Here is a 21,944-nt window from a genome sequence, read left to right on the forward strand (position 1 = left end):
TTCTCACAGTATCATTAAAAAGCAATGTAATCTGCACCAAATTGAGTTTTTTGAGAAGAAATTAATTTTTTAACCCAAAAATCACTGAAGCTACGAGTTCTTGCATTAAAGTCTCACATTAAATAACATTTGAAGTAGCCACGATAGTAGTTTAGGATGCAACTATACTAATTTCACCTTTGGTATATCCAAATCTTGAATGCAATGGAGGAGCGTAGATATAAAATAAACACAGCAATTTTAGAACCTGTTCAATGACTATGAATCAAGTATTTGAGTCCAACTGAATTGTTAGAAATTTTTTAATTCTTTTGACAACATCGTAATTAGCTGTCAAATATAGAGTAAGCCTATGGTCTTTCTGCCTTCCCAACCAAGACCCCAGGTGACCATACCCAATGACATCACAGTAATAATCGCTATACAACTAGAGATGACATCTCTTTGAGAATTTTGATTTCAGTAGAGCCTTAACAGATTGGAACAGTAAGAAAGAGTGACAGATATTTAAGTGTTAGGGAGATATTTAACAATGGCTGTTCCTCCCGCCACCACTTCCTCACTGGAGATCACACACACAAAACTTAGAGTAAATCCCGAAATCCTGGCAGCATCCCTGCAGGGGAAATAACTTGACTATTTGATTTTATTGGTCTCTGGTTCTCCCATGGTATTTCTGTTACTTGAACATTATCTTACAGTGTGTCAAATTCAGCATGGTTGAAAAAGGCTTACAACCATTTAGAGGTGTTAAAGGACTCACATTACTACAAATGTGAAAGAACGAGAACCATACTATAAATCAGTGAACATAAAATAGAGTATGTATGGGTTTGTCTGTCCCTGATTGGTTGATAATGAAAGTAAGATTTGAGTAAAAACAATCTTTTGAGAGCTTGTCCTACTTGTAACTGAAAAAAGTGAAGGACATTGTTTTATTAATATAATTTCCATCCCTTTACAGACCCAAGTTTGGATGACTCATTACTGAAATCAGCAGCTGACTCTTTGGTGCAGTATTGAAAGCACACATTTCAAATTTGATTAGATCCAGAAAATGGTGTGGCTGTTATGGTTTTCATTTCACAAAAGCTGTCATCATAGATGTGTCTATACTGATACAAATTCGATCATGAGCACTCAAAATTTTAAGTTATTGAATTTAAAATCATGGTGTTTGCACAGGTTTACAGTGGCAACTGAATTAGTACAGAGAGTCCTGAACTCTTGAGTTTTGTGCAGAAATATGGAATCCAAGCAGAATACATCCAGAAATGTAGAGGTTTTCAATCTTGGATTTAGTCTCCCCATTGCATTTCACACTGATATGCATATTCACAGAAACAAGACAAACAATATGTGGGGGGGACAAGATCATAAGAACAGGCTGGAATGGAAAAGTATAATAAAAACAATAATGAGTAGACGTGTGCCTCTTTTTTATGTGTGCAACATTATTTTCTCAGCTTCAGTAAGAAATTTCATCAAAAGGAAGACAATAAAGGGTGTACAGTTATCTAAACCAATATGAATTCAGCTACTTAAAAGATGTATCAAATTGATGTTAACCTTCTGGTCTGTTTCTGTCCATTGTGGTGATATGACCACTCAATCAGTATGGTTGGAAAAATATTTGGCAAATATAAAAATTTAAAAATCTTTTAGCAGATTATGATTATACACTTCTGCCTGAGAGATTTCTTGGTTTGTTAACTGTGGTTGTTGCTAAGTTCAAATGCATCATTGAAACACATTGATGCATTGTCATACTTTGTTACAAATATTTATTACAGATGCATATCTCCAGATATTGGTGAATATAGCTTGAATAAGTTATAACAGTTCTAGATGGAACAATGAAGATTGTTAGAGAAAATTTAAGTGAGCTAAAATGTAAACTTTTCGGCTGTGTGTGATGCAGGATTGCTCAAGACTTTTCCATCTCGTATACTCACCATGAAAACTCCATTTGTACCAACTGATGATGACTTTTAGGTAACTGTCAGAGAGGCATAATTGACGATATTCAAAGGTCTACAAAAATTACTTGAGTCAAAAGTTATAAAACTCATACAGCTGTGGTAAAAATGATTGACTAGTACCTTTGCTGCTGTTGCCACAGTTGATTAGCTGGTTGATTTAGTTTGGTTTGATTTGGGTTTTTGTGTGATTTTGTAACAATATATTAGGTGGAGGAAGAACCCCGAAAGACCACCAACCTAAACTGGTTGATCTGTGACACAAAGTCACTCTGAGAGATGTGCAAGTGATGTAAAAGCAAGCACCTTAGTACACTTGGGCATATAGAGCCTCTGTTGATCTGACATTGGAGAAACAGCCGAAGTCATTTAAACATGAGATCTCAGGTTTCGGTAGATCATTATGGCCTTTACACCATTTTCAGATGAAGAGAATCTATATATGGCAGCCAGTTTTACTGCTGAAGAAAATCCAAGTCCTTTTGAGACACCAAACACCACTTATGTGGAACCACTGACCTTCCACAAGTAACTGGCAACATTCTTATTTACACATTGGAGGCAAGTAATCATATGACAGGCATCTTGTACCACTGCCATGGAAGCCCCTCAGATCTGTATCACAAGACAGGCATCTTATACCACTGCCATGGAAGCCCCTCAGATCTGTATCACAAGACAAGCATCTTATACCACTGCCATGGAAGCCCCTCAGATCTGTATCACAAGACAGGCATCTTATACCACTGCCATGGAAGCCCCTCAGATCTGTATCACAAGACAAGCATCTTATACCACTGCCATGGAAGCCCCTCAGATCTGTATCACAAGACAGGCATCTTATACCACTGCCATGGAAGCCCCTCAGGCCATAGGTATAAGTCTCATATGAAAGACTAGAAGTGGGAGATAGAACCTGTGACAACTGGATTGAAAGTGCAGAATGTTACTGCTATACCATCAGTGATGATGATGATGCTGTTGACAATACAGTTGACTGCAATGACATTAATTTTATGAGTACTCTGGGAAAAGTGATTCCTTGACTTTCATCCATTTTTTAAAATCTTAACTAAGATATAAAAATGTTTGACTGGCTATATTTTTTTGAATAACTTTATATTAGTCTTGCAACAAGGCATAAAAATAAGACATCAGTAACTGAAAAACATGTTCTTACATGAAATGATATAGTGTAAAAGAAGACAGAAATAATGCAACATCACTTCCACAGGCGTGAATGTTTTTATTCTGACAAATCATGTATAATAAGTTTACCAAAACATTTATTGAAAAAAACAATAACAAGGAATCATAGAATCTGAACACACATTTAAAGCAATACAAGATTTAATTATTATTCTAATCAAAAGCAGCATGCCTGAAAACAAAGAAAAATAGCAAGACATAGTGATCACTTTAGTAAACACACAGTTTAGTAAGGATACAAATTCATGATTTCTGTATTAGAATAGAAATATCTATTATAAAATCTGCAATTAATAAGCCACCATGAAAATTTGTGATTTCACAGTATCAGAGACATACTTGGCTGACAGACAAACAAACAAAAGGACAAAAGATTGATTATAATGAATGAATACAAATAAAAATATGCAGTAGATTATATGATCTATATGAATTCAGTAGATTACCTCCAGCCAGCTGTCATTTAAATCACTTCTGTTCCCAACCCAATATTAAAATCGCTTCTACCACCCACTAACCCATAGCCAGAAATTATGTTAAAAAAATATGCTTCTGTAGGGGGCAGTGTTTTTCGATTAAAATGCATCTGATGGTGGATCATAAATTTTTTTAATTACTTCTGTTGTGGGTTGGTCGAATTTGAAAGTGCCTTCCCCCCTAGGGGTATATGTTTTACTGGAACAGCCCTTAGCATAGAATGCAAATAAAAAGATGAAATCTAACAATCTTACTATCCAGCTCACCACCTATAAAATCCAATACCCAAACACACAATCCAAAACTCCCTGGTAGTCTCTTAAATTCCACACCTACTATCAGAACATATGGGTAGTGTGTACACAAAAATAATATCCAAACATACCTATATCATCCAACAACCCATACACACAATCCAAACATGCCTTGTGTAGTGTCTAAATTGCCACATCAACAATCAGATGACAGGGGTATTGTGTAGAAGGGGATTAAATATCAAAAACATAATATCAACCACACCAACAATACCATCCAACACACCATACTCAATCAAAAATTCCTAGCTTTAGCATATAATTTAAAAAGAAATGAAATCTCACATATATGCTATCCACCACACCAACTGTACCATCCAAAACACCACACACACAATACAAAATGCCTTGTTTTAGCATAGAGTATAAAAAAGGAAATGAAATTTCACCAATATACTATTCATCACACCAACCATACTATCCAAGACCCCAAGAACACAATCCAAATTGCCTTATGTATTCTCCACACACCACACATCAGATCAAACAGGGAAGGTTTTTAAAAAACTACATGTAATGCAACAAATGTATTATCCATTACATTACCTCTGCCATAATATACACATAAACACATTAAACAAAACTTCTTGTACCGCTTAGATTTTAAAAGATGACATCTATCATATGTACTATCCAAACATACATATACCATTAAACACACACACACACACACACACACACACACACACACACACACACACATATACAAACACACACACATACACATAATCAAAAGTGCTTTGTGTAGTCTCCACACACCAACTAGCAGACCAAACTGGGAATGTTTTGAAACAAATGACATATAATGGAAAAATAATACTAACCATCACCTCTACCACTACCATCCAACAGCTCATACACACTATCCAAAACACATTGTGTTGGTCATGGAATAAGGAAAGAAATTAATTTGGTAATGCCTTCGAATGATTTCGGTAATTGTTTTTTCATACACATACAGTGTTAGCTAGGGTAATTCTTATTTTGTTTTCTTTTTTTATGTGACTAGGCAATACATGCATCTCCCATAGGCCACTCACAGCAGGATAATGATAACAGCATGGTGTGCATGAGTACTTTACCCCTGGTCACATACATTTTTTTCTCTGTATTTATAGAAGACATATTGTTGATTACAACACAGTGATCACTTAGATCTTGTCAATACACTTAGTATTTCTTAGCCACAGTGGTAAATGTTAAATTATATACAAGTCAATTTTGAAACCATATATATATATATATATATATATATATATATATATATATATATATATATATATATATATTAAATGTCTCCGTTTTGTATACTGTCTTAATTTGTCATTCTTCAGATTTAAAACACTTGAAAATTGTTGGTCTGTTACAACTTATTGCTAAAGGTTTTATTTTGTTGTATAACAATGTGGTAGCATGTATTTATGGATTTCCTCTCTGCATTTAGTTTATTTATTTTGACCAGCTTGGTATATTTATAGCTGGATGGATGGGCTGGAAAAGCCAGAATGGTGAGTCCATGACCTGTAGTGTGATAGCGAAGCCATTTCAACCGACAGTGTATCTGTTACATATTAAATTGTTGAATAGAAATTCTGGATTCTAGAGAAGGCCAAGTGCTTTGAATTCTGAACCCTGGATAAGAGTAATATACATTGGTGTGTTTACAAGGACATATGGTTGTATGAACCAATCTCTTTTTCCTTTGTATCATATGGTTATGTGAACCATACATATTTTTCTCTGTATCATATGGTTGTGTGAACCATACTCATTGCTTTTTGTATTATATGATTATGTGACACATACTCATGCTTATCCCTTTATATCATATGAGTCTGTTAATCACATTCTTTTCATTACATATACTGTGGATGTATGAACCATATTCATATTTTTTTATACATGAATCTGTTTTCTTTTTATAACATGTTCAGTATTGTAGTCTTTTATCAAATGCAGTGGATGGGTTTGTGAGTCTACTTGTACATGTACTGTTGTGAACATCCATCTTTCATTTCATAAACTTCAGTCACTCCTGTTAGTGTCACTGTAGAGGTTTGTGTTAGCAAAGAGTTAAAAAATTAGATCAAATCTCACAAACATACTATCACACACCACTTACACCATCCAACACCCATACACACTATGCAAAAACAGGAGATGAAATCTCACAAACATACAAACCTTCAAACCATCTATACCATCCAATAACACACACACATGCATACATTACAAAATGCTGTGTGTAGTTTCCCCACATCAACTCTCAGCGCAAAATGGGAAGTTTTTCAATCAAACTATATATGTAAAGCAACAAACATACTATCCATCATATCACCTCTTGAGCCCAACATTCTATACATGCAATCCAAAACACGTTGTGTAGTGTCTCCATAACTACTATCAGAAGCAATGGGTATCGTGTAACAGAGTGGTAATGAAATCGCATCGACATAATATCCATCACACCACCTACACTATTCAATACCCCAAACACAATATCCAAAAACCTTTACCCCTTCTTGATGGAATGGTGTTCATGTATCTGAGTATTTGTGTGTTGTGTTTATCCATACTTTAAAAAATCAACACATCATTCAAGCCCATTTTCTTCTTTCATTCTCTGACCCTCCATTTGATTTTTTCAGTGACACAGGTTCTTCCTCATTGTCAATTTCTTCTCGCAGTCTGGATTTCTTGGATTTCCTGATCGGGAGGGGTTCTTCATTTTGTGAAGACATCTCCTCTTCATCCTATTTCTTTAGTTTGCTCCCTTTTATCTTAGACAACTCAGAAGACCAGTGTCTTTTCTTCATAAAATGATAACAGCTATCTTAATATTGGTCTCTCCTTTTGTTCCTTTGCTTTGACGTTGTGGGCATTCTGTGGCACAATATCCTTTCTCCTGACAGATATAGCAAACATCTTGACTTTTATCTTGGAGGATGACAAATCTGTCATCTTCTCCTCAGTAAAATTGTTAATGCTTCTCTCTGCATTTCTGATGGCAAGAGTGGTCTGCTGTGCTAAATTCCTAACCAGAACAGTAAGCTGTATTGACTCCTCCATCTTGATTACTTGAGAGTTAAATGAATACTCTGACTCTATGACACTCACCATATATACAGGTACCCACTCAGAGTAAAACTGAATCAAATGAAATTCTGCATGAAGATGAAATGATTTCATTGAGAAACTAGAAGAAAGTAACTGGCAATGACTTGCAATATCGCCACACACAACAAAAGAAATCTGTTCAGTCCTGAAAATTATTACTACATTCGAGAGATGCAAAACACACTTCTGGAAAATGTAGAGCCACAGCTTAAGCTACACCTGAAATTTAGAGTTCATGTAGTGTAAAACTCAGTCATATTAAATTTTGTAAAAAGATGAAATGATCACACATTTTTAAGGAGAAAGCCAAAATCAAACAATGATGATAATTCATGTCACTCAACATTCTCCAAAACGTGTTGGCAGAAGTTCACACCAGGAGACATGATTGTTTCATATCCAGCACCATCTACATTTACTGCAGAGAGATATCAAGTGGGTGAGAAAGAATCTGGTAAAACTGATATGTTGACAGACCAACCGAGATAAGCCAAGAAAGGAACCTGTTCAGTAACTAATTAAGATATTTTTCTTTCTGTATTTAGTCAGTTCATTTTAAACAGTTCAAGTCCAATGGTTATCATTCCAAACTAGAAAGATTAATCATTTCATACAGACACAAGCAAATGAGGGGCTCAAGTTCAATGACAAACTTGAGTGCAATATTGTGCCTTGTGATCGTATCAATGCTGCTTCCTGTTACATCATCAATTTAGTACATGGCAACTTCTCTACTACCATAAGAAGTGATGCTGTCCATGTAAATCCTCATGATGTGAAAGCAATGCCACTCATTACCATACTCATTGCCTCTTTATTGGTTTTCATAGTCAATGTGATACCATGAATCTACCTCCCTAAGGATCTCATCCATGCCTGAGTTAAATTTCCATTGCCCCACAAGTGCCATTCCTATGTTAAATTCCCCTTGTTCCCCATGTGCCATTCCCATTGTTCCCCAAGTGCCATTCCCATGTTAAATTCCCATTGTTCAACTAGTGCCATTCCCATGTTAAATTCTCAATGTCCCTATTTTCCTTTTTCACTTTTATTATGGACTGTCCCATTGTCTCTAAAGTGCTGCGTATAACTACTAAAAGGACATGTGTGTGTGTGTGTGTGTGTGCAATTAGGACTTTTAACATAGCTTTAACAATTTTTCAGTCATATCATTATGATGTCTGCAGTGTGGCAGTTTATAGTGATGTCTAGCACTGGGGCATCATGCTGCAAACATGTAGCATGATGTCCCACCCAGTCACATTAACTTGACACCAGTCCTAACACTAACCCCTTAATTCTGAGTGACTAGCGTGGTAGCTGTTAGTACCATTTTTATAAACCTTTGGTATGACTCAGCCTGTGTACAGTAGCTATGTACTGTCATGTGTAGAACTCAATCACATGGATTTATAACATGTACAGCAGATATGTATTGTCATATGTGGAACTCAATGACATGCATTTATAACATGTACAGTAGATATGTGTGTCATATGTGGAACTCAATGACATGCATTTATAACATGTACAGTAGAATTTTGTTGTTGTTGTTGTGGGGTTTAACGTCATTTTTCAGCACATGATAGGCTATGCATGGCGGCCAGTATTAATGGTGGAGGAAGAACCCGGGAAGAACCACCAACCCATGAGAAGCTACTGGCAAGCTTTCTCACATACCCACATTGACTGAATCATAGACTCGAACCCACACAGACAGAGGTGAGATGGCAGTGATCCGTAACAGAAAGCGCTTTAGACCACTTGGCCACTCGGGGCCCCCTGAACAGTAGATATGTATTGTCATATGTGGAACTCAATGACATACAATTATGACATGTACTGTAGATATGTATTGTCATATGTGGAACTCAGTGACATGCATTTATAACATGTACAGTAGATATGTATTGTCCTATGTGGAACTCAATGACATGCATTTATAACATGTACAGTAGATATGTATTGTCCTATGTGGAACTCAATGACATGCATTTATAACATGTACAGTAGATATGTATTATCATATGTGGGACTCAATGACATGCTTTTATAACATGTACAGTAGATATGTACTGTCCTATGTGGAACTCAATGACATACATTTATGACATGTACAGCAGATATGTATTGTCATATGTGAAACTCAATGACACTCTCTTTATTCTTCTTCACCTGCCTTTTTTGTAATATTTTATTTACGGATGTTATTTTTTATGTTCTACTCACCATTTGATTGTCTTACATCACAGAGATGAACCTGTAAGTTTTTATATAAACTTTTCCAATCCTTTGCAACAAAAAAAATGTTACAGCAATACAATATGTTTAAATTCAATAAAAAAAAGTATAAGCTGTGAAGTAACATCACTGTGGTTATTCCACAACTCAAAGAAAATGGTATTTTGAAGAAAAAAATATATACCAAATGATGAGATAAGGTCAGGGATGGCATGCCGAACTCATGGTTAAAGCATTTCTATAAACTGAAGGCTAACTTACTCTTTCCTGTTTTTTCCCACTAAAAAAACTAATGGAATGTACATCTTGCCTCAATATCTTACACACTATGGGGTCCAAAAAACACAGACCACAGCATATGTAATGGCACAAGTTACCAAGAGACATGTGAAAAATTAACAAAGGAATGCCATACCAGGTGGATATCAACATTGAAAAGATGGGAGAGGGCAGTTTAATGACATGATACTTGTTGGAATTGAAGTTGTCAGTATAAAGCATCTTCTATTGAAGTTGTTTACTTTTCTGTCTAAATTACTTTTATTTTCAAGATGACCAACCTCTGAAAGATCATTAAAAATCTTACTCCAAGAATTCTCAACACCCTTCACATTGTATTACATAACTGTTTTGGCATGTGAATATGGATATATTCAATTGTTATTATTGATTCACATTATAAAAAGATTTCCTTTTTGCAAAAACTAGGGATATTTATTTCATGAACAATAATCAAAGGCATCAAACTCATATCGATTTTACTTATTGTTCTATTAGCAAAATATTGATGCCACATTTTGACTGCAAGTAATAATGACACTTCTGCTCATCCTCGAGCAAATTTCTGAGTGCCATTTCAGAAAATTTAGCTTATTGCAAATTTTGACTGCATTTTAACTTTTTTCTCTCACCTCTCTTTATTCAATTTCATTTATCAGTTTTAATTGCAACTTTGCTTAACAACTTTGTTTATGTTCAGCAAATAGGGGACAATTCTGTGGTAATTTTCAAGAGCCCCCCAAAATGGGATCCACACCGGACCCCACAATATCATCAAGTTCACAGTTCTTTGGGCACAAATTATCTAGAGAGGGATGTATTATGACTGACCTGTATCAAGAATGTACTGGAAGTTTCCTGACTTTAGATCATCTTCAGAGCTGTTTAGGATGAAATTCTCAATCAGTGAACTGTCAGCCTTACTTTCAACTGCTGTCTTTGTCTTTTCTTTCTCTGCACAAGATGAATCTGTGCTGGACACAAGTTCCTATAAAGAATACATGTTGTAGTGTTGAGATGTAAATATTTTGCATAATAAATATTAGCAATACAGGGTTTTTAAAAATCTGCATGTGCCTTGTTTAAATGTTTAAAACAGATTTGATTAATTATAAAACCTATAATTTCAGGTAAAATACATTTCTTAAATAATACTTACCTGATCACGATTCCTATTAAAGAAGAATTACTACTACCATGTAAATCCAGCATTCTCAAGCTAAAACTTTTAAATCAAATACTAAAAGTTACCTGCCCTCCTAGGTGGCAGAGTGAGTTCTCCTTGATAAGAAATTGGCACCAAACCCCAAGAATACTTCAGTAACTACTGGAGTGAAAGGAATGCTCTATATGTATGTAACTGCAGGGAAGCTGGGATGATGGATGTGTATTATGACAGAGTAAGTATTATTGAATAAACATATTTTACTAGAATTGGTTACTTAAAATTCATTACCCAATAATAACACCTTTGGAAAATAGGTAAGAGGTGGAGAGAGATACATTCCTTTACCCCAGAAGAGACCATCTTTCATTCCCTAATGTATGTAAGACAGCTTCAAGACAACCCAACTGTAGAAACGAGTCTTTCAGGGAGCAGCTTCAAAAGCCAAAAATCTATCTTCTTGCAAATCCATCAGATGTTGTGAAGTTGTGTCCTTATGAAGTTATCAAACAACAAGGAAGTAATGTGTTGTGCCATGGCTTTAGGTCCCATGAGACTGAGCTTAACCCTTTAGGATGAAGGATCTCTGAGATACAAGCTGGAGAAGTGGACTTGGTTCTCCATCTCATGGCATACATAATGACAGAGAATAGTTTCTCTCAAATGCAAAAGTTTGTGATGAATGTTCGAAATTCATGAGCCAAGATGTGAAGCAAATTGATTTGGTTTGGCATTATTTTCTGATATGTGGAATGAATAACCAATTTTATCCAGGACAAAACAGCTTGGTCCTTCTTAAGTACCACTTCTGAGCTTGCATTGGGTCCTGTAAACAAACTTGAGATTAAGTTCCAAAGATAGGAATCTCACTGCAAATGTCTGATTCCCCATTAGCCTGTTCTTGGCATTAAAAGGTGGGATGGAGGTGGTCTGAACATGAACCATTGTCTGATCCATCAATTAAGTAGCAACTTTATGGAAGTCATGTAAATGGGGATGTGATGATCTGCCTCTTCCAAGTCCACTTTGATTGTATAGTCTTCCTCCTGGCAGCATTTATAACCCTTGGTGGTGTCTTCATCATGAACTAAGGGGAGCGAATTAATTGATTGAATACACAGACAGATGAGTGCTGAAGAGTTTGTGAACCCTGGACAAAGAAGGATGTGTCCTGAAAGTGACAGTGAGTCCCTCGAAAACCACACGTTGGGTCTATATGTTGTTGTGGCACATCCTATCCCATTTGGCAGTGAAGCTGTTGTTGTTGTTGTGGTTGTGGGGTTTAATGCCATTTTTCAATCATTTGAGGTAAGTCACCACTGTAGAGTTGTCAAACAAAATGAGGACTCCCATGCCTTTAAACATCCCTGGCACAAGAGAAAGACTTTTACAATGGCCTTTGTCTCCTGAATATTGGAGTGCAGATGTCATTCCTGGGGAGATTATGCACTGCTGGCTTCCCAAAATGATGATAGTATGTGGTAACCCCAGCCTTCCATACTTGCATCAGTACAGACTGTAATCTCAGGGAGTTGTACTTGCAGAGGTATACTCACCGTGAGCCAAGTAAGTCTGCCCCAAGTCCACAGATGGTGCTTCAATTGTGTGCAGATGTTGAGTTGTTGATCCAGTGGGCAAACTTTGGACCTCCATTGGGACAAAACAATCATTTTCAATGGGCACATAGAAAAGCAACCTAGGACATAGAGGTCTGCTGCCACCTTAAGCAAGCCCAGTAGATACAGGAATTCCTGGACAGAGATTGAAAGTAAAGAAACCACCATGGTATGGATTTTCATTGCCAGATCCTGAGGGAAGTGAACTATGTATTCCTGTGTATTGTACTCCATACCTAGATGAACAAATTGTTGAGACGGTACTAGGTCAGATATTTTCTTGTTGACAAGAAAGCCCAGATTGGTAAGCAGTGTAACAAGGGGATCAAGTCATGTTTGAAAATATAACTCATCTGATGTTCTTGCAGAATGTTATCCAGGTAATTTGGTGCTGCTGCGGAATGGTCCACACATGCATCATGACTCAGTTCATGAGATGAGTGAAGACCCTGGGCTGATGTTGAGTCTAAATGGGAGTGCCCTGGATTAATATGTGTTGTTGTAGGCAAAATGCAAGAACTTCCTGGAAGCCAGATGAATAGGGACATAAAGGTAAGCACCTTTTAGGTCCATAATGATCACGAAATCTCCCTCTTGAAAGATATTCAAAATGTGCTGTGGTGTTTTCATTGAGAACCAATGGGTGTGAATGAATTGATTGAGGGCACTGAGGTCAGTGACTGAATGCAGAGTGCCATTTGCTTCTACAACCAAGAGTCTGGAATAAAACCACATAGAAGTTGTGTTTAGAACACGTTCTACAACCCTTTTCTGGAGATGGTTGTTTATTTCTTGCTGAAAGGTTGTAGCTTTGAATGGGTAAGATGGGACATTTGAAACTGGACAGAGAGGAGGAGTGTAGAAAGTGATGCTGAGTTGCTTGGAAACCGCTTGTCAAGTCCAATGATCATATTGGTAAATCCTGTCCAATCTGGCAGTGAAGAATTGAAGCCTTCCTCTGAGTGGGATATGTGGAAAGGTGGAGTGGAGATGACATAATTTTTGGAGGGGAGGAGGCTGTGGGGAGGAAAAACATTGGAACAAACAATAGGAGCCTCGCTGTTTTTTTATCCCCTTTGGCTTGCGAGGACTGTGGCTTTTACTGGGTGGAGCTTCAATATGGTGGTTTTCCAGAGGTTTGTGTCCTATGTGTGGTCCTTGGGTCCTTTTGTTGATTTCCTGTAATACCCCTGTATTGATGCTGTGGCAGCAGGTGAGGAAAATTGGTCTCCTTTGCTTGTTTGTGGACTTCTTTAATCTGGCCATTAAACAGAAGGTTGGAAGATAAAGGCTGTGGACGCATGGTGGTCTAAGTCATGTTCTGCCAAATAAAAATTGGTAGCTGTGGTTACATTTGGCCAAAGTGTGTTGAATGGTTGTATTTAGTACTCGGGCCATTCTTGAGACCAACTTCCATGCACGTCCTGTGGTATCTGAAGTGGGAGGAGATAAGCTATATTCTGCCTGTTGAAAGATACCCAAAGATAAAAAGTCCAACAGAGAATTCACGGCTATGATACTGCAAACTGATGAGTGTCATCAAAGGCCATCCAGTTCATGTATATGGAGCATGGCTTTGTCATCCCAAAGTGGCAATATCATGGCTGACTGCTGAGATTTCCAAATGAAAGATAGTGTTTGGCAAAGGTAGTACCATTGACGGAAGTTAGATGGAAGTTGCTTTTGTGAGAAGAAAAGTCAGTTGATGCCTGGATCCAGTAATTGATGGTGAAGACAGTTCAGATTGTCTGTAACCCTCCCAGACTGCACAAGCATTCTGAAGTTGGGTTTGTCATGTTTGGTCATAAGATCAATAAATGCTGGGTCTCCGGTCCAGGTAATTGATAGAGTGGGAGAAGAAGGGCAGAACTCCTGGGGTAAAAAGCGGAAAACTTCCTCAATAGAGGCACAAAAGGCTGAATCAAGAACTGAAGATATCACTTGAAAGCAAGCATCATCATCCTTGTTGGCATGAGGTGAGGCTGATGACTCCCATGATGCCTGGGACTTAGCAGGTGAAGAGTGACAAGGTCTGCCACTCAAAAAACTCATAGAATGTCAAGAATTAGAAACCCTGACATCAAGATGATTAGAGTCTCTTCTCATAGCAGAGTGTAGAGAAATTGCAAAGTGACATATGCTGAAGTGTGACAAACTAATCTTGGCATCATGTTGAATTAGTGTCTCAGGGTGGTATATGGATTAGACTGTCCCTGTACATGTCTGCATAAGTCAGGTTTGACGTACTGCAAGCCAGGCTGTTTTGTGATTGAACCCATAATATTTATTGTCCTGGCCCCTCATGATTGCTAGTATTTGGCATGGAAATAGGTCATCTGCATGAGGGGTATGTTGTCTGAATTGTAAGGTTTGGAGGAGTTATGGGATGTTTCATCCACGTAACCAAACAGTGTTTCTTCTGAGCAAGTGGGAACAGTAGGCTGCTTGTTTAGCTCTTTCCCTCACTGTTCTGCAAAAGAAATAGAGTAAAACCCTGAGAAGGCAAGGCTGATAGGAGTTGCCAATAATGCTGAGTCTAGTGGTATTGACTTGAGTGATGGAACAGTCTCTGATCATGTTGATTTCCAGCATTTCACAGCTGAAGGGTGAAGAGTCGACTTATATCCCCTGTCCACCAGAAAATCTTGCAATGAAGAAGGTAGCTTGCAGACTGATGATGTTGTCATCCTTCGCTGTGTGTTTCTGTGCTATGCCCATGGTTCTACTCTGTAAGACAAATATAGCAGAACATATAAAATTGTGCAGCCCTGCACCTGTTGTTTGAATGCAATGTCAGTGCAGACCTAGATCTGAAAGTTGGCCCACAATTCATAAGAGGCAGTCTAATAAACAACAAAACATATTGGTAAATATAATGACAATATCAACTATAGAAACAATAAACTAGTGATTGAAAATGAACTAAAAAGGAAAAGTGTCCAGGTATAATATAATTTATAATATCACCTGCAGGAAGGCCCGAAGATGACCTGTACAGGTCAGTTCAGTGCACCTGGTTTCAAACACAGGTTGTAGTGCAGAGCTATACCATATGATGTTTACCTGGAAATTAGTGATAGCAGAGCTAATAAAGAAATGCAGTGACAAGAGATTATATAATTATAATATAATTATAACACTACCTGTACAAAGGCTCAAGGACAGCCTATACAAGTAAGATCATAAAAGCATGGCACAAGGGCACTAAGAATGCCTTGGTTAAAAACATTTACCTGTATGTTCCAGCAATGATGGAATTATATAAATATAAGTTCTAAAAGGCATAAAGACTTGCATGCATAAAAATATTGTACCCCAAAACTATCCTGTGAAGACATATAGACTACCTGTACAAGTGACAAAGTGCTCTAAAATATGCAAAGGTGAAAAATTTTAGCAAACTGAAAGGCAGAACTTTGTCAGTGAAAGGAAGTGAGAAAAGTTGGAAATAGAGATGAAGTACACTTTGCTTTGGTTGAAACTGGCTTGCAAGGTCCCTTTTGAGAGAACATGCTCTTTGCATCAGATGAAGCAGTAGCTGACTGGTTCATGGATTTTGCTGCCAGTCCTTATAACTTATGGGAGATCACTCTGCCTGACTGCCACATAGGTCTGCAGACAACTTTTAGCTCCTGTTAGCTAAAAGTACTATCTGAGAGGGCTTAATTTGCTAGGTAGTTTTCCTAAGGCATTATTACTGAGGAGCACATTTAAAGATGAAACAAAATGTAACCAGTTAAAGATTAATTACTGGTCACAATGGCATACTTTCATGATGCCAGTTCCATGTATACAAATATTATACAGGAGATTGCAAAACTTATGCAGTCATAAGCCAAATCCAAAAACTTACCCTATGCCAGTAAATGTGAAATGAAGTCACAGTGACTTTCTTTTGTTGTATGGGTGTGGTACTAATAGAGATGCATGTAAACAAACCGACTGATGACTGCAGCATGAACTGAGCTCAATAAATACAAATAAATATACAAAATTTAAGCAAAGTCAGTGAAGCATGAAATATACAAAACAGTGGCATGCTTTGTAATGATTATGAAGCACTATCCCCTTACCAAGTTTCATGATTTCCAATACAATATGTATACAATGTGCAAAGAAAGCTGAGAAAAACATATAAACTAAACTAAGAATGTACAACAAATGTAAATGTACAAAGTTAGCTATCTTAGCCCCCCACCCCAAGAAGTAGGTGCTATGAAATCCACTCTAAACTTTTACCCAGGACCCAGGAAAAAAATGGGTAAGGCTAAACATAAGCATGTGCTTTTATCAACACTGGCAGCTTTCTTCTTCTGCATGGAGTTGAACTAACAATTCTGTTGATAAATAACAGCATGAAGGCAAAGCGTCTCCAGTTTTGTTCACACCACTTAAATCAAATGCTCAACTTCCATGATTATGCAGTAAATTCAAGATGCTGTTTGTGCACTGAAATCTCAGTCTTGTGGGATGAAAAGGTCACCATTTAGTGTGCAAAAAATTGGCCAGTAATCAAACATATTGAAGATCTTGCTGAAAGTAAGACTTTAAATAAACATATCACCTCATTAACAAGTATGTGCAAATTCTGACAAATATAAAACTTTTAAAGATCATCTTAAAAACCTCCTAAACTCTTTTCAATAATAAATTCCATCACAGACATACAAAAATCTCAGCACATCTTATAAAAGATCAGCTCACTAGCATGCTAAGATTTTGTCCATCATGGGATTCATCAATAAAAGCCTACATACCAGACTCTGTGAGCTATCTTCTGAATAAATAGAGTTGGGAAATACATATAATAAAGAACTTCAAGGAAGCTTGGTGACCTTTAAAGAAAGCTGCACCAATTAATTAGTTCCTTAAACATTCCATAAGGAGGTTCCAAACAAGTCTGACACAATTCAGCTGTACTATATCTAAGGAATTTTTCAGACAAACTGTCAGATTTTGCAAAGGAAAGTAAAAGCCCCTTTAGACTCTGAAAATTAGGTAAAGATCATCAAAACATAATCAGCAGTAAACTTCCATGAATCTCTGACAAAGAAAGGTATTACAGTCTCATGAAAAGGACCAAGTCCCCTCTAACCTAAAATATATGACTAAGTCCCCTCTAACCTAAAATATATGACTAAGTCCCCTCTAACCTAAAATATATGACTAAGTCCCCTCTAACCTAATCAGTTCTTGTGACTTTTTTAAGGAAATATATGTCCAGATTTGATAAGATTGGATGGAAGTTTTGGAAATACTATCTGGAAGACAAGCAAATGTGACAGTTACACTAATATTATTTGGCACCAAAAATGTTCCCATTCCCTCAAGAAAATGTGGAAAGGAGGACATTAAAAGCATTAAAATGAGGCACTTTACAAAATATAATACAGACATACCTGCAAGAACTCCTGCACATGCTCACTAAGTAGGCTGAGACACAACACATGCTCTTGACCAATGTTCACTGTCACCAAGCCAGTGTTGACATTGACCAAACACTGGGGTGGAGAAGTCTTGCTATGGAAACCAAGGAGGGAAGCCTCTATCTTGATTGCTGATGGACCGATCAGAGCCATGCTTGTCTTGTAATAACATGTCTTTATGTAGAAGTCTCTAATCTCTGCACTACAAATGATTCTATTTTCATTTTCTGATCAAGAAGAAAAAAAATAGATTTGTGATGCTTTTGAATTTCATAATAATATTTAAGTTCATAAGGGCTGGGCATCCAGCTAGAATCTTTTACTAAAATAATCAATTTGTCTAAGGACCTCAAATTTTGGACTTGTGCTTAACAAGAAACATTCTAAGGTTCCATATTCTCCAAACTTTATGAGCATTGAACTCAAACCTGAAGTCATTAAATTTTCATATTCTGTAACATAAACTTACAAATGGTATGATTTTAAACTGATTGCCCCTCCTGGCATGCTTAAATTTAAATGACATCAGAAATAATAAATTGATCATAATTGGATTTTCAGTCCTGGCATGCTTAAATTTAAATGACACATAAATAATAAATTGATCATAATTGGATTTTCAGTCCTGGCATGCTTAAATTTAGATGACACATAAATACTACATATATCATAACAGAATTTGGGATTCAAAGCTTGAACTTTAGGTTTTTTACTTGAAAATGGACCAAATTTATCATGTAACTTCATCAATATTCAGATATCATTGATGTAATCAAACATATAGCCATATAAAAACTAAAAACAACAGAAAAGAGAATATGGTATTTTTAATGCATATCACCCTCTGTATTGTTACCTAACTGTAAGAAAATGTAACTATTTGCAAGAGATACAGATGAATATTACTGTGTGTACTTTCTGTGTATAATATATTAGTTAAATTCCCCAAAATTTCCTATTTTCAAAAATCAGACTTAAAACAAAATATAAAGACTAAATAAACATGCATCATATGGATTTAGTATCATACAAATACTAAAATACCTTACTCTCTAACAATTCTCCCTTATAAATACTGATTATCTGGTATAGTGATATAAATTTCTATATTGAACTACCTTTTTTCTCTCCCTTGCAACTGGGCATTACATTCTACCTTATAACTATTGGTAACTTGATAAGACACATTTCTATGTTAAACTACTGTTTTCCTCACTAAAAACAGGGTATTACATTCTACCTTATAACCCTTGGTAACTTGGTAATGGTTTTGGTACTTAGCAAATAAACTCTGTCTGAGTATATTTATGCAAGTTTCTTTGCAGGACATTTTTTATTTATAATTAAAACATTGTCATCTAATTAATGATGTTACATTATTTTATATTAAGGTGGAACTTTTTCTGAGAAGTTGGAATAAATGTCTTACATAAACTTGGCCACCAGAAATTTTTCTACTAAATTACAATTAAAAGGAACATGCAAAACTTTACAAAGACAGAGCTTAAAACATGAACCACCACAAATATCAGCACTCCCCCACAACTATGTTCATAATTTAAAACCCTTGCTGCCTTCTATTCATCCTCATGACCAATAATACCAAACATGATGACCCTCAATCAATTAATGAGCTGAAGTAAGGGCTGTTCTATTAAAATATACATAGGCTAGGGGAAGGAAGTTTTTAATTTGGGTTGCCACCCAAAGACATGATTAAGGCCTTCAAAGCCCCACCAACAGAATTTATTTAATGTTAAAATCACACACCAATATATTTTTTTTTATTGGGAGAAGAGGGGGTACAACCTTCCACAAATTTGTATAAATTTAAGATTATTTAAAACATTTAACAGGAAATTGGGATACTTACAACATTACAATTTAACAAATAAGTCACAGTTTATTTTTCATAAGTCTTTTTAACACAATTTATATTGGTATGATTATTCAGAGAAAAATTTATTTAAACTTGTATGTAATTGTACACAGACATTTTTTGTATACATGTTATCATGAAAAAAAAATAAAGTAGTCAATGACAACATATATGAAAAAGCTGGTGAATCATAAAAATACCAAATAAATTAGTCCATTGTTTACTTTATTTATTTGAATGGACCAAAATTGTCAATAGTCAATGTTTTCTTATTAATATGAGATTTGTTTTCTTCACACATTTTTGAATGACATGCAGAAGTTCATACTGAAAATCAGACATATCAGTATGAGCTGTACTCAATTATTCAACATCCATGTATATTTATAAATTACTGGATAATAAAAAAAATTATCATTCCTATTTATGCTTAAATTGCACTGAATCATCAGCCTGCAATTCTAGATTGCACGGAATCATCAGCCTGCAATTCTAGATTGCACTGAATCATCAGCCTGTAATTCTAGATTGCACTGAATCATCAGCCTGTAATTCTAGATTGCATTGGATCATCAGCCTGTAATTATAGATTGCACTGAATCATCAGCCTGTAATTCTAGATTGCACTGAATCATCAGCCTGTAATTCTAGATTGCACTGAATCATCAGCCTGTAACTCTAGATTGCACTGAATCATCAGCCTGTGATTCTAGATTGCACTGAATCATCAGCCTGTGATTCTAGACTACATAGAATCATCTGCATGTAATTCTAGATTGCACTGAATCATCAGCCTGTAATTCTAGATTGCACTGAATCATCACCCTGTAATTCTAGACTGCACTGAATCATCAGCCTGTGATTCTAGATTGCACTGAATCATCAGCCTGTGATTCTAGACTACATAGAATCATCTGCATGTAATTCTAGATTACACTGAATCATCAGCCTGTAATTCTAGATTGCACTGAATCATCAGCCTGTAATTCTAGATTGCACTGAATCATCAGCCTGTGATTCTAGACTGCACTGAATCATCAGCCTGTGATTCTAGACTACATAGAATCATCAGCCTGTAATTCTAGATTGCACTGAATCATCAGCCTGTAATTCTAGATTGCACTGAATCATCAGCCTGTAATTCTAGATTGCACTGAATCATCAGCCTGTGATTCTAGATTGCACTGAATCATCAGCCTGTAATTCTAGATTGCAATGAATCATCTGCCTGTAATTCTAGATTACAATGAATCATCAGCCCGTGATTCTATATTGCACTGAATCATCAGCCTGTAATTCTAGATTGCACTGAATCATCTGCCTGTAATTCTAGATTGCACTGAATCATCAGCCTGTAATGAATCATCAGCCTGCAATTCTAGATTGCAAGAATCATCAGCCTGCAATTCTAGATTGCACTGAATTATCAGCCTGTAATTCTAGATTGCACTGAATCACCAGCATTCAATTCTAGATTGTACTGAATCATCAGCCTGCAATTCTAGATTGCAATGAATCATCAGCATGTAATTCTAGATTGCACTGAATCATCAGCCTGTGATTCTAGACTACACAGAATCATCTGCATGTAATTCTAGATTACACTGAATCATCAGCCTGTGGTTCTATATTGCACTGAATCATCAGCCTTGTAATTCTAGACTACACAGAATCATCTGCATGTAATTGTAGATTGCAGTGAATCATCAGCCTGTAATTCTAGACTGCAATGAATCTCTGCCTGTAATTCTAGATTGCACGGAATCATTAGCCTGCAATTCTATATTGCACTGAATCATCAGCCTGTAATTCTAGATTGCACTGAATCATTAGCTTGCAATTCTAGATTGCACTGATTCATCAGTCTGGGATTCTAGACTATATAGAATCATCTGCATGTAATTCTAGATTGCACTGAATCATCAGCCTGTAATTCTAGAGTGAATCATCAGCCTGTAATTCTAGATTGCACTGAATCATCAGCCTGTAATTCTAGAGTGAATCATCAGCCTGTAATTCTAGATTGCACTGAATCATCAGCCTGCAATTCTAGATTGCACTGAATCATCAGCCTTCAATTCTAGATTGCATGAATCATCATCCTGTAATTCTAGATTGCACTGAATCATCAGCCTGCAATTCTAGATTGCACTGAATCACCAGCATTCAATTCTAGATTGCACTGAATCATCTGCCAGTAATTCTAGATTGTACTGAATCATCAGCCTGCAATTCTAGATTG

At 36.3% G+C, this 21,944-nt stretch overlaps 1 protein-coding gene across 2 annotated transcripts in view; it reads right to left on the reverse strand.

Annotated features, from left to right (window-relative positions):
- Positions 1-21,944, reverse strand: part of LOC149784326 (intermembrane lipid transfer protein VPS13B-like) — a 370,899-nt gene that overhangs the window by 162,910 nt on the left and 186,045 nt on the right. For both annotated transcript variants that reach the window (XM_089932368.1, XM_089932367.1), the window contains exons 27-28: positions 17,797-18,050; positions 10,448-10,604 (exon numbers count right to left, since the gene is read on the reverse strand). In XM_089932368.1, coding sequence (XP_089788494.1) covers positions 10,448-10,604; positions 17,797-18,050 — 411 coding nt within the window. The remainder of the gene's footprint in view (positions 1-10,447; positions 10,605-17,796; positions 18,051-21,944) is intronic.

The sequence above is a fragment of the Sinohyriopsis cumingii genome, chromosome 14 (assembly GCF_028554795.1).
Source record: "Sinohyriopsis cumingii isolate HCF-2022 chromosome 14, ASM2855479v2, whole genome shotgun sequence".
Classification (NCBI taxonomy): domain Eukaryota; kingdom Metazoa; phylum Mollusca; class Bivalvia; order Unionida; family Unionidae; genus Sinohyriopsis; species Sinohyriopsis cumingii.